The following is a 14,168-nucleotide window of genomic DNA, read 5'->3' on the forward strand; positions in this document are numbered from 1 at the left end:
CATTTACAAAGTCACGAAATTTTTAGTTACTTCAAAAAAATCTAGTCAATTGCGTTTTGCTTGAGTCCGATAAGAATTGAGTCCGATAAGAAAACTTTTGAAAAGTAAAAAATTTACTTTATCTCTAAAACAATCATATAAAACTAATCCATTTAGTAGCCTGCGATCAATACTATAATATATTATTCGAACCTTTTAACTTAAATTATAGTCTTCAGATAAAAGTTGATAATTGAAATGGTCTTAACATTGACTCTAATTTGAATTTCATAAACTAATCGGCTTATCATTAAATTTTAAATTAACAAAATTTTGATTAAATTATAAAACTTATAAAAAAGTTTATTTATCTTTTAACGTTTAAATAACTTGATTTATATAAGTCTATGTAACGTTGATTTAATTATATAAGTAATGATTGATTTTCGAAAAATAGTTTAGTTAAAAATACGATCGACTTACAAGTTTTGTGTAATTAAATGAGAATAATATTTAACATTTTTTATAGAAACAAATATACTTTTTAATTATGAATTTTTAGTTAAAATTATTAATTTTTAGTTTTTGTAAAGTAGTATTAGTAAGTAGTATTAGTTGGTAATAAACCACATCAATCAGAAGCACAATTTAGGTTGTTTCAATAGTTAGTGTACATTTTTTCAAATGAGCTAGTTAAGTACATGTTTTTTTTTTAGTTTAGAGATTTTGTATTTCTTATTTTTAATTCAAGTTAATGGGATTTTGTCTCCTTTTTGAGTAAAAAAACAACATTTAAATTAAGTAAAAAAAAAGTGTAAATTAAGTAAAATTTTGCCTAAAATGGAAAAATGTTCCAGCTTCTAACTCTGTAAGAATGACTTTCTAACCATAAATTTAGATTCAAAGCGCTAATAGCATATAGTATAACATCAAAGGATGAAATGGGCATACTGATCAAATAAACCTGTCATTTATTTTATTTATTTTTTAAATTAAGCATTTTTTTATAAGTTGTAAATGTGCAAACTATATTTTTTAAAGGTTAAAATCATGAAATAAAATACACATAAAATATATATACATATAAAGCTCTAATAATGAAGAAATTCAAACGAAGAAGTGTCAACAGTTTTCAGTTTGGTAAGTTATACTGTATAACTTTGAATTAGTCATTATTTTATTATATCTTATTTATTAAAATTAAAGAATAAACATTTACATTTTAAATTCAGAGTTAGATAAAATAGCTTTTGGTTATCAGATGACCACTTTGAGGGTAAAAAAAAATAAATATATTCTTTACACTATAGGGATATCAACTCTTTTGGGTCACCAAAAATTGTTTAAATCCCCAAAAACCCAAGCTTTGTACAAGTATTTCTATTTTTATATTTTGTTATAGTTAGAAATTTAAAGCTAAAGCTCATTTTTTCAGATATTTCAAATTAGGCTCCATAGAATTTCAAAAAATCTTTATTAGTATCTACCCCTTAATAATCTACCCCTTTTGTTGGAATATTTTATTTTCCTTACTTTTTTTTTTTATAACAACCCTATTTTTATTACAACTCTCTCTTAACCCTGTAACTTTAAAATATGAGCCTTGGTGAACAAGGCCACTGTGTGGTGAAATAAAATGAGCACAATACTGCCAGGAACATGGTGGGAAATAAACTTGGAACTAATCCTTTTATTCTTTTTTTAATTCTTATTTTAACTTCTTTGTTTATATACATTTGTGTTTATTTTTAGTTTTTTTAATACAGTATCTGTGTCTTTTTCTCATTTACTCATTACAGCATGTGGTCACAACAGTATTCAAATTTTTTTTGATGATAGAAATAAAGAGACTATAGCTGTAGCTCTTGATATATTTGCTTTTGACAAAGTCCTGCATACTGATCTTCTTCATAAGCTCAATTATATGGTGTATCGGTAAAGATTTTCAAACTAATTGAACCTTTCTACTTTAGTTGCAGCATTTAATTTATTTTTAACAGATAGGGTTTTTAATTTAATCAGATAATTTTTTGTCCCTGGCATAAGGGTTTAGAATAAAAAAATAACTAAAAATTAACAGAACATTCTATGTTCTGTTAATTACATGAAAAATAACATAGCTATTATCTTATTCTTTTGTTCATTTTTTTTTCCTGCAAATTTTTAATGATAATTTTGACATCAATGCTTTCCAAGAGGTCATTTTCTATGCACAAAGAAAGTTGATTGAAGTGTTTTTGTCCCATTGTGCTAGGAAGTTAATATATTATTAGCTTAAGTTTAGAAATTTAATCTTGTTTGTACAATTAGTAACCATCACACACAAAAAAATTCGGAAAATTACCCAAATCTGTATAACCTTTTACAAAATCCTATTACAAATAGGATTATGTGAAGAAAATTTTAATTTTTAGTTACTATTTAATAATTAAAAATAAAAGTATTTTTTTTACTGAAAAGTCTAATTAAAATCTTAGGAAAAACCTAAGATTTTAATTATTAAAAAAATCATAGAAATAAAAATATATGTAAATAACTTTTTTATATAGTTTACTCTAACTTTTGATATATTTTATAATTTTATGTTATTGAAATAAATTTGTCTTAATTTAATTAATGATGTGTAATAGCTCAAAAGTCTGATCCTCAAAATGCTGAAGAAGCTCCTCCACTGGATTTATCACGAGGTTGTTTTTAATTTATAAAGCACCAGTTTTTTTCCTTATTTTGTAGCTATTTTTTTCTTATTAAGTATTGCAACTTTAAAATTGGTTTTTTAAAATTATGTTTTGTACTTTATTATTAATGATTTTTTTGATACTTTAGATGTAGCCGAAAACATGAAATACCTTCTTACAGAAATCACAAGAAAAGATCACATGACTACTTCAAGAAGAATGGGTTTTCTCAATAACTTTTCTCAGGTACTTTAATCTGATTTTATTTTTATATTATTTGATGGCATAAGTGGTTAATATTCTACTAGTTTTTGGTGTGTAAAGTGTAATTATTTTTAATCATTGTTTTAAAGCTATCGATTGATTTGCGTTACTTGTAAATAATTGCATATGTTTATAGATGTATTTGTATATAATATAAAGGCATAGTTGTAAATATCAAGAGAATTAGTTTGTATATAAATTATGTTGAATTGTATTAAGATACATGAGGTGTTGTACGTTCAACTTAAAAAAGTTCTTTTTGATGTGATACAACAAGCTATTTCGGCAAAAATGTTGATTAAAGTTGATTTAAAGTTAATTCCGTAGTTTAGAGGAAATGATCAACAATTAGTTGCAGAATGACTGGAAAAAGTTGAATTGGTATGCAAACTAATTGGTGTAACCGATCTGCCGAGTGTTGTTCCCCTCTGTCTCACAGATGGTGCATTTGCAGTATATCAACAGTTAGCAGAAACTGATAAAGAAGATTTTTCTGTAAAAGCATTTGCCGTTGATGCATTTACAGCTTACAAACAGTTCGTTACGAGAAAGTTAAAGCATGGAGAGGCAGTTGATGTTTATTTGGCGGAACTGAGAAGATTATCTACTGATTGATGATTGGTGATTGGTGGGCTACCAGACATAGCAATTGCATGTGCCTTTGTTTCTGGGCTCCCTGAGAAAGTTCGACGGATGCTAAGATCAAGTTCTTGTATGGATGATCTTACTACTATACAAATACTTGCGCGAGCAAGAGCACTTATGATTGAAGAACTGAATGATGGAACAAATGAAAATTTTGCTGCTGCTGCAGCAAAACGATATGCTGAGCCAAGGTCGCTTGAAGATCAAACGCAACCAATTTGCTATGAATGTAAATTCCCCAATCATTTTGCAAGAGCTTGTCATCTGCGAAGAAGTAGTAATCAAAACAAGTCGGATTGAAGACAGGAGCCAAGTGATGTTTTGTGTTACTCGTGTCAAGAGAAAGGACACATATCAAGAATGTGTCCAAAAAATGTGCCAAGGGAGAAAATGTTTGCGCCAGTTCTCTTCCTAAACAATCAACAATGGCATTCCCTATTATACGTTTGGACATTGGGCAAAATCGAGAATGGATAATTGCGTGGAAATGGAATAATAATTCTCAACCTGAAACTCTAGTGAATAAGATTGCTGAATGCACTATCCCTGTTGGCATAAAACACGATTACGAAAAAGAAATTGAAGGGTGGATAGAGAAAAAATGGCTGCCAAAGTATGATTTGAAGAAACATGGTCCAATAAAGGGTTTGGTTCCTCTTTTGGCAGTGGTGCAGCGAAACAAAGGAAAAGTACTAGGCTTCAGGGAGCTGAACACGTTTATTGAAGCATTCACTGCGAATACTGATGCGTGTGCTGATAAACTTCGAGACTGGAGACGGTTTGGAGAAAATGTTTCAATAATTTATTTATTTTCAGCTTACATGCAACTAAAAATTTATGAGAAACTCTGGGCTTACCAAACTGTTGTATTCCATGGACAAAGATTATGTTTAACACGTTTGGGATTAGGACTAAAAGTTGCCGCAGTCATAATGAAAGCAGTATTGGACAATGTGTTATTGCAAGACGAAACAATCTGGAAAGGAACATCATCATACATTGATGATATTTTTGTTAATGGAGACATAATACCTGTTCGTCGCGTATTTGATCATTTGGAAATCTATGGGCTTCATTGTAAGCTGGTGGTCCGCGTATCCGATGGAGGAAGAGTTCTTGGTTTACAAGTCAGAATGGAAAATAAACAGTTGTGTTGGAGAAGCGATAATGATTTTGGTGAAATTCTGAATATGCTAACAAGACGTAACATCTTTTCTTTGTGTGGAAGAATGACAGGAAATCTTCCAGTTTGTGGTTGGTTGTGTGTAGCCTCGTCGTATGTTAAAAGAACAGCAAACGTCCTGACAAAAACATGGGATGAAAAAATAAAATGCAATTTTCTGGAAAAAGTGCTGAATGATATGGTTAAAAAACATGGAATGACGATCCTGGTAAGGGAATTTGGAGTGTTTATAGTCACAAGGCAACAATTAGGGTAGATGCTAGTTCAATACCACTAGGCGTGGTTGTCCAGGTTGACGGTAATATGCTTGTTGTCAAAGATGCTTGTTGGTTAAGAAAAGATGACACAACACATATAAACATGTCCAAACTTGATGCAGTAATTAAAGGACTAAACATGGGTCTTAACTGGAAAGTGGAAGTTTTGCACATCTGCACCGATTCGAATTGGTGCAGCTCTCAAATCTGATTTTCCTGTGAGTGCATCCGATTCAAAACGGAATACCGCTTTCGAAACGGACGCACTCACGGAAAATCTAGATTGAGGACAAAAGTGTCAAATGAAATGCTGATAAGAAGAAGGCTCCAGAATATTGCAAATATAGTGGACGAATACCAACTCAAAGTAGATATTAAGCTTGTTGCTTCGGAAGTTAACTTGGCCGATGCTTTTACTAGAGTGCCCAATAGTTGGTTAAAATTGGTTGATAAATCCTCTGAAATGGCAGCAAGTGTCATTATTAGTACTTCGCTATCTTATAAAGAAATCGAGCACTTTCATAGATCTACAAGACATTATTGCGTGAAGAAAACATTGTACTTCGTTCGTAAAATCAACCTGTCAGTGAGCAAGGAAGAAGTAAAACAAGTGGTTGAGAAATGCATAGCCTGTCAATCGATTGATCTAAGTCCAATAAAATGGCTGAAAAGGGAAATAGAAGTAAAGAGAACGTGGCAACGACTTGGCATGGACATAACTTATATCTTTCTTTAATCGGCTGTGGACCTACACAGTGTGCAATATGGCAATATCTTAAAGATCAAACCAGCACATGTGTTATTCAAGAATTAAACACGATATTTCTTGAACGAGGAGGTCTGAATGAAATACTGATGGACAATGATACTGCATTTTGAAGCACATTATTTTCGCAATTTGTAAATAAATGGAACGTTAAACTTTGATTCAGGTGCGCTTATGCACCTTCTGGAAATGGAATTGCAGAACGATGTCACCAAACTGTCAAAAGAACAGCGAAGAGAGTTCCGTGCAGCATACTGGAGGCAGTTTATTGGTTATAAGTCTTAATAGATGGTTATAAGTCTTCTACTGCACCTGCAAATAAGTTATATCAATACGAAATTCAAGTAAGAGGAATTGATAACAACAAGAATGCACATGATTCCTATAAGAAGATAACCAATAAATTCAAACTTGGCAATAAAGTATGGGTTAAACCCCCAGATAACCGATACGACTCTCAATATAAGATCGGAATAGTTACAGGGGTAATCTCAGAGCAAACGGTAGAAGTGGACAAAATGTGTCGACATGTAAGAGACCTAAGACAATTAAGAGTTGACAACGATTCGAATGAAGATCTTGGACAAGTAGAGGTGACAATGATTTAAATGAGGATCCAGAAGATGATGAATTATATGTTGTGCTGCCTGGTGAAAAAACAAACAAGATACCAGTGTTACGAGGAAGCATGCGGGAAAGGAGGGTTTTAGTCCTTGAGAGGAGATGGTCGTTATGACCAAGGGGAAGTGAAAAGTGTAATTATATATAATGATTGTTTTAAAGCTAACAATCGATTTGTGTTACTTGTAAATAATTGCAAATGTATATAGACGTATTTGTATATAATATAAAGACATAATTGTAAATATCAAGAGAATTAGTTTGTATATAAATTATGTTGAATTGTATTAAGATAAATGTGGCGTTTTACGCTCAACTTAAAAAAGTTCTTTTTGTGATATAACAAGTTTGTAATTTAAATTTGATATAATTTAATAGTGATAAATTGCTAACAAAGATTTTATTAGTATAAATGTGTTTATAAATGCAAAATATATTTCAAATCAGCAGAAAACAAAAAAAAAGTTTACCCTATATTTTTAAGAATGAGGTATTTTTCTTAATCTTCCCTCTTAAATAAAAAATTTTAGTAAGAACTAAAGATAAGAATATTTAGGGAAATGAGGAGGGCAGAAGAAAAGGTTGAAGAATGTGGTATATTTAGATAAGTTATATTTTGTATAACAATAAATGATAACGGCATTACAATGGCATTACATAAGCAAAATATCTATCTTAATTTAAGCTGTAAATTTTTTTTTATAGATCTCAAAGCAAAAATTAGCAATAATAAATTTATTTATTAAAAATAAATTTGTTGTAAAAAACAAACATTTATTTATCAAGTATGTATGTACTCTATGTAGGGTAGAGTTGGACACCATTGAATGCTTTTAGTTTTTGCTTTGTAATAATTTTTTTAATGCGCTTTTTTTTAGACAATTGGTTTAGCAGGATAAATTTATACCTACAAAATTAAATTTGGTAATTTTTTTTTTAACTTCTTTACTTCCAACAAAGCTGCAAGCAACCACTATTCGATTTGGAAGTTACTTGATGAGAAAAGATGAAGTTTATAGAGCAAGATAACGATTGGCAGACAACTGAAAAGATTGCAAGTTATGTGAATCAGGAAAACAAGATGATGAGAGCAAATTCCAAAGAACTGATGTTCAAGGAAAAAAACTTGACAAATTTTTTAAGTACTGAATTTTTGGAGCACTTAGGAACAGTTACAGTAAAAGGATGAGATTTAATTAAATGACAAGTAATGTAAGAATGAATTTTAGTAGATGGCACTAGAGGCGCTAGCTCTTTAGAGCAATGCCCATTATAGTATTTATAGAAAAGAGAAAGGGAAGCAACATAACAAGGATGTGACAATGGTTGAAAGTTGACTGCAAGAGCAGGTCCAACTATGTTTATAATGCATTTTTCCACCTTGTTTAAAAGAGGTCATATAGGGATACATAGGGATAGAACCTTGAGAAACCCTTGAAGTAACAGGAAAATAAGAAAAATGCTGACCATCGAGTACAATCTTTTTAACACATTGGTAAGGATGGATTCAATAGTCTTAAAGATGTTACCTGATACACCGTAAGAAGGCAGTTTTTACGAATTAAAGGAAGATAACCATAAACACTAAGATCACAAGATGAGACTACTGAACTCAAATTGGTCTAACAAAGAGCAAGTAGGTCTGGTTAACTTTGAAAGAGATAAAACTCATCAGAAGAAAAGTTGCTTTGAAGGCCATGGATATTAGTGAATGATAGATTTAGAGAAGTTGGAGATGATGATGGTTTTTTGTCTTTTATAGTTTTTGATACTTTAGTTGTTTTTTAAATTAGTTAAAGAACTTGACTTGAAGCACAGGTAGTACTCAATACACTATCTAATTCCAAGTCCAAGCAATTGGTTCATTGCTAATAATAAACCCTAAACTTTAACAAATGGTTTCAAATGCGGCCTGGACAATGCACACCAAAAGTACGAACAGGGACATCATCCATACGCAACATGACACTGTTAGTACTCTGATAATTTACTGCTGTTAATGGAATCAGCCTTTCTGAGAGCTACCACAGAATTTAAGAAATCTGACTACCAGCTGGCTTCAGAACCATAAAACTGAGTTTTATAGCTGTACCCTCATTAGGTAAAAATTGAATGGGTAAAAATCATAAAAACAGAGACACATCCAAAACCTGTGCAATGAGTCAAGAAGATCCAGCATTCAACATCCTAAACTGGAAACAATTTATTATAATTACATCTGCGCCAGCCTAATATATGAAAAAGGGGTGCGAAGCTGGTTAACAGATAGAGTCTGTTTACCCCTTAAGTCTTTGCCTAGGAGGCCTTTTACAAGACAGAAGCCGGATGCATTTAACATCTGCCCAAGATGAATATTTTATTGAGACACCATCTCTAGCCCTAACTCAACCAAGAGCCCCAAAGCAGGGGGTGTTTTAAGTTGGAGTTGGCATCTTATAGCCTTTGCCTAAAAAAGCGTTTTCTACAAGGCAGCAGAACATTGAACAGGTTATACTGGGTTACATGTTACCAGTAGCAGGGTAACCTGACCTAACCTATTTATTGAAGAAATTTTTTTTTACCATTCGCTAACTATTTTGTTACGCAAAAAGTCTCTCCATTAATTAATTACCAAAATATAACAGGTTAAACTTTTGATATAACAGGTTAAACTTTTTGTTTAAAGTAAAATTAGAAATTTGTATAAAGGTACCCCACCCATGAGACACCTTGATACAAACTGAGCATCATTCAAAAAGTAAAAACTTATAGAAAAGACAGATTTTCACTTGAAAAACAAACGTTTATAATTATAACCCAAATAATGCATCCAATGGTCCATATCACCAGGTATCCTGAGTCTCAAAAAGGACTCCGGATTTAAAAGTCACAAAAAGATTACTTCATCCTAGTTTTCCAGGAGCTCTAAAAATATAAAAAAGTTTATGGACTACTAATAGGGAAAAAAAAAGACTTTTGGGTAAGAGAAACAATCATTTTTTTAACTCGGAGTCCTTTGGTATAATGGTAGCAAGGACCCCGGGACTCCGGGCTTAAAAACTATAAGTTCCAAGTCATTAAATCTCATCAAATTTTTTCTTATAGCAGATCATAAGTCAATAAACATGTTTAGAGCTTCTAGATACTACAGACCTGAAAAAAATGGAGATATAAAGCTGGTGTTTTTTGGGACTCCACATCCCTGCATATCTCATTGCTAAAATCTAGATAGTATATTGTTTTAAATGTCATTCTTAAGCAACAATAAATTGTGGCTTTGTGTCAAAATTGGATTTCTTAGCATTATATTTACATAAAGTTCTTAAAAATTGACTTAAGCAACTTTAAAATCTATCATTGTAACTGAAATGAAAAACACAAAATCATTTTTATAAAAAAAAATAATTGTTTGCGTAATAAACTGCAATGCTTTTTAAAAGGCACAGTTGCACAAAAAGAAAAATATTAAAAAAGAGTGCCCATTTAAACACAAATGTTCTTGATTAGATTTGACTATTTGATAAATATAAAATTATTACACTCTAAATTATATTGATAAGATATAAAATTATTTAACTGATAAAAAATAAAGTTGTCACACTCTAAATTATTGAATAACATCTTTTATTTTATGTAATAAGTTATATATTTTATACATAATAATTCTTTAATATATTATTCACTTTTATTGTAGAATTTTTAATTGTTGTAATTATTATTAAAATGCCTGCATTCTATTACAATAAGAAAATATAAATTTTTTTTATAAGCAGTAAAAACGGTTATAGCTCTTAGTCAAATTTTTTATCAAATAAGTAACAACATTACTTTATTTAACAACATTATTAGCAAATTAATAAATGGATATCTTGTGTGAAAACCCAAAGACAATGCTCGTTTAAAAATTTTTTTGGCGGGCCAATAAATGACGCTTGTTATTTATATATTCAACATTAACATTACAAACATATGCTTGTAACAAGTATAAAGCCAAATTTTGTATTTAATATGGAATTTTTTTTAATGAATAGTTTGTCCAAAAGCCAAAAGCTCTTGTAAGATTCTGTTTAGAGGAGCAGCTGGCATGGCTTGCCATGTACATTATGTTACTCTCGCTGAGGCCTATACATATATATATATATATATATATATATATATATATATATATATATATATATATATATATATATATATATATATATATATATATATATATATATATATATATATATATATATATATATATATATATATATATATATATATATGTATATATATATATATATTTATATATATATATATATATATTTATATATATATATATATGTATATATATATATATATATATATATATATATATATATATATATATATATATATATATGTATATAAATATATATATAAATATTTATTTAATAGACGCTCTATGCAACATGTAAGGTTGCATAGAACAGATTTGGAGTGTGGTGCCAGTTAAAAAGATGCATTAAGTCTCCATGCTGACATCTTTCTTTGAGTACGGTCAGGTCTAAAATACATAGTCTATTTTCATAAGTTAGATGCTTTATACTATGATCTATCTTAGTGTGGCGTCTCTGGACGTTCAAGATGAGGACGTTCTGGACATTCAAGATGAGGATGCACATGTTATGTATAATTTATATGTATAAATATATACATTTATATAATTATATATGTATATATACATTACATATATATATATATATACATTATATATATACATTATATTATATATGTATACATTATATATATATATATATATATATATATATATATATATATATATATATATATATATATATATATATATGTATATATATGTATATATATGTATATATATGTATATATATATATAATTATATAAATAAATGCATTTTGTTAGATGAAAGATCTAACAAAAGTCATACTTATCACAAGTTGACCAATGACCACAGATATATATATATATATATATATATATATATATATATATATATATATATATATATATATATACATATATATATATATATATATATATATAAAATTCTATTTTATTTATATGACCACAGATATATATATATATATATATATATATATATATATATATATATATATATATATATATATATATATATATATATATATATATATAAATTACCAAATTTCGCAGTTTACAGTAATATTTCGCTCTCACAAAGTTTTTATTACTTAGTCCTTAATTATATTAATAAAAAGTAAATTATGTTCTTGTGCTTTAAGTAATTAATCAGTTAGTTTAGATGTCGTCATTCTGTGAAACAATATCAGTTTAATCATAATTTAAATAATCAAAAGTTTCACTTCTCGGTGTAGTTTTACAAATTATTTGAATTTACAAATTATTTAAATACTTTTATTTGGAATTAGCATGGTTTTATCAGCGTGTTATGTCCAAACAAGAGCTTAAGATAGTATAATTTTTTTGCTTTGTTTTTTTTTTTAATATTTAAAGAAACTTTTTTTATTTTATATAATTTTCAAAACCTTTTTACTACCCCTAATGGTGAACACCATTTTGGAGTCTTTAGATAACTTTTGCTCATTGGCATTAACATGAATTTTGTTAAAATCTTTTGAAAAATGCCTTAAAACAAAAAATTTTTATTTTTGGACATACATGGAAACATATATAAACTTGAATGTTCTCGAAACATCTTGGTGCGAATAAAAAGAATATTTGCAAACACTAAAAACCCGCCAAATTTACGAACAAACTAATTCTATTGGTTCAAAAAATACGCTGACTAAGCGAAATAAAGTTCGAGAGTTTTCTGTTGAATTGTTTTAAAAATTGTATTATTTGAAATTTGTTGAGTTTCGATATCTCTAGCATAAATTGTTTTAAGAATACACTATTATATAAACAAATATATTATTATATAAACGAACTATTACTTTAATGCTATGGCCCATTCTTGGAGCCACATCTGCAAAGCCATAAATCTTTTAAACTAGTATCATTTTTTTACAAAAATAAACGTTTTAAATATATATTTTTAATATTTTCAAAATTTTAAAAGTTTATTATGTAATATTATAAAGTTTATTATGTAATATATAACAAAAAGACTTTCAGCAGTAATTGTGTTTTTAATGAAATTGTTAATAATCATCAAAGTTAATAAAACTAATTATAAAACAATGAAGTTTCTGGTTATTTAACACAAACATGCATACAAAGTAACTCGCGCTATATATAAATATATATATATATATATATATATATATATATATATATATATATATATATATATATATATATATATTTAGAAAGTTATTAAATATAAAGAAAAGTTATTAAGTTCTCAGATATTGGTTTTTACTAGCTCTAAATATTTTTGCTTAAGTTGCCATTCTTACAAACTCATTATACTTAAACTTAAAGTTACTTTTTTTTGATTTAACTACTAATTAAAATTAAAAAGCCCACTCACTAAACATCATCAGCGATATTGTAAATCAGTTCCGCTTCCTCTTCATAAAGTATTTTTAACTTTTTTAGTTGATTTCTATCTAATTAATTTAATTTCTACAATAACTCAATGATTTTATTATTTGATTTGTTCATCTTAGTAAGAAAAATTGTATCAAATATGTTAAAATTTTCTTGCAAAACTTTTTCATTTATATAATAATTTAGCTTAAAGAAAACTACAGCTAACCTTAGTTTTATTAGAATCTTGTTAGACATTTTGGGCCCGGTGGCTATTTTTATATTGGATATATTACCTTTTTATGTGCCACAGCGTAAAAATGATAACAAAGAAAAGTCTTCTTGACTATTTGGGGCCCCTAACATTGTGGGGCCTTGGGCTATAGCCCCCTTTGAACCCCAACTTAATCCAGCACAGGAAATAAGACACGAGTATTTAAATAAAAATTATATTAAACTCTTTAATAAATAAAAGAACATTTGTTTTCTTATTAAGCAATCGTAAGATGTTACTTAATATAAAAAATGTTGCTGAATTTTATAAAAAATTTTAAAAGAGCAATGTTTTGAAAATATTTGTTCTAAATGTAATTTATTTTACTGTAAGTTTTTTTATGATGAAGTTATTTTCTTTTTCTAGTTTATTTTTTTTTGTAATTGTCTCTCATCGGTACAATTAATCGTTTTTGCGCTTTTTTGTTTGTTTTTTGAAATGTTCTCAAAACGACTAAAAAATATGGCCAGTTTTTTGCAACTAAATATTATTTCTGTGGTCAGTTATCAAGAGCGATCGCTCCCGCTTCCCGACCAAGCCTGGTGTCAAAATACAATATTTCTATCAATTTTCACAAAAAATACTAGGATTCCGACCAAGAAAGAGCTTACAATAAAGAAAAATTGCCAATAAACAACAGAACAGATCATATTAGTAAACTATGATATTCATTTTACTTAAAAAACGTATTTATTTAAAATCTTATTCAAATTTGGATAAGCGATTGTGATTTTAAGAAGATTGTTTAAAAAAAAAAATTTTCAGTCTGGGTTTTTTCGCTTATAAACATTTATGTTTTATGATACTACAAAATTTTATCATTTTAATTCTTTTCATAATTCACAGACCTGATCATTTAATGGAAATATGTCATAGCTAACAAAATATCATACAGCCACTATAATATTTTAAAATTGCCTTAACTGCACTGAGTTCACAAATAAGTAAATAGTTATTTACTTAATTATAAGTACAAAATAAATTATAAATTAAAATAATAGATAAATTATATGTTTGAATATTTCAAATGAAAATAGTTAAACTTAT

The 14,168-nt window shown here is 28.2% G+C and overlaps 1 protein-coding gene across 1 annotated transcript in view; it reads left to right on the top strand.

Moving 5' to 3' along the window:
- Positions 1-1,010: 1,010 nt before the first annotated feature.
- LOC101234483 (rapamycin-insensitive companion of mTOR) overlaps positions 1,011-14,168 on the top strand; it is a 123,802-nt gene continuing 110,644 nt past the window's right edge. The window contains exons 1-3 of the mRNA XM_065792697.1: positions 1,011-1,119; positions 2,610-2,666; positions 2,806-2,903. Coding sequence (XP_065648769.1) covers positions 1,077-1,119; positions 2,610-2,666; positions 2,806-2,903 — 198 coding nt within the window. The 5' untranslated portion in view covers positions 1,011-1,076. The remainder of the gene's footprint in view (positions 1,120-2,609; positions 2,667-2,805; positions 2,904-14,168) is intronic.

The sequence above is a fragment of the Hydra vulgaris genome, chromosome 03 (assembly GCF_038396675.1).
Source record: "Hydra vulgaris chromosome 03, alternate assembly HydraT2T_AEP".
Lineage (NCBI taxonomy): Eukaryota > Metazoa > Cnidaria > Hydrozoa > Anthoathecata > Hydridae > Hydra > Hydra vulgaris.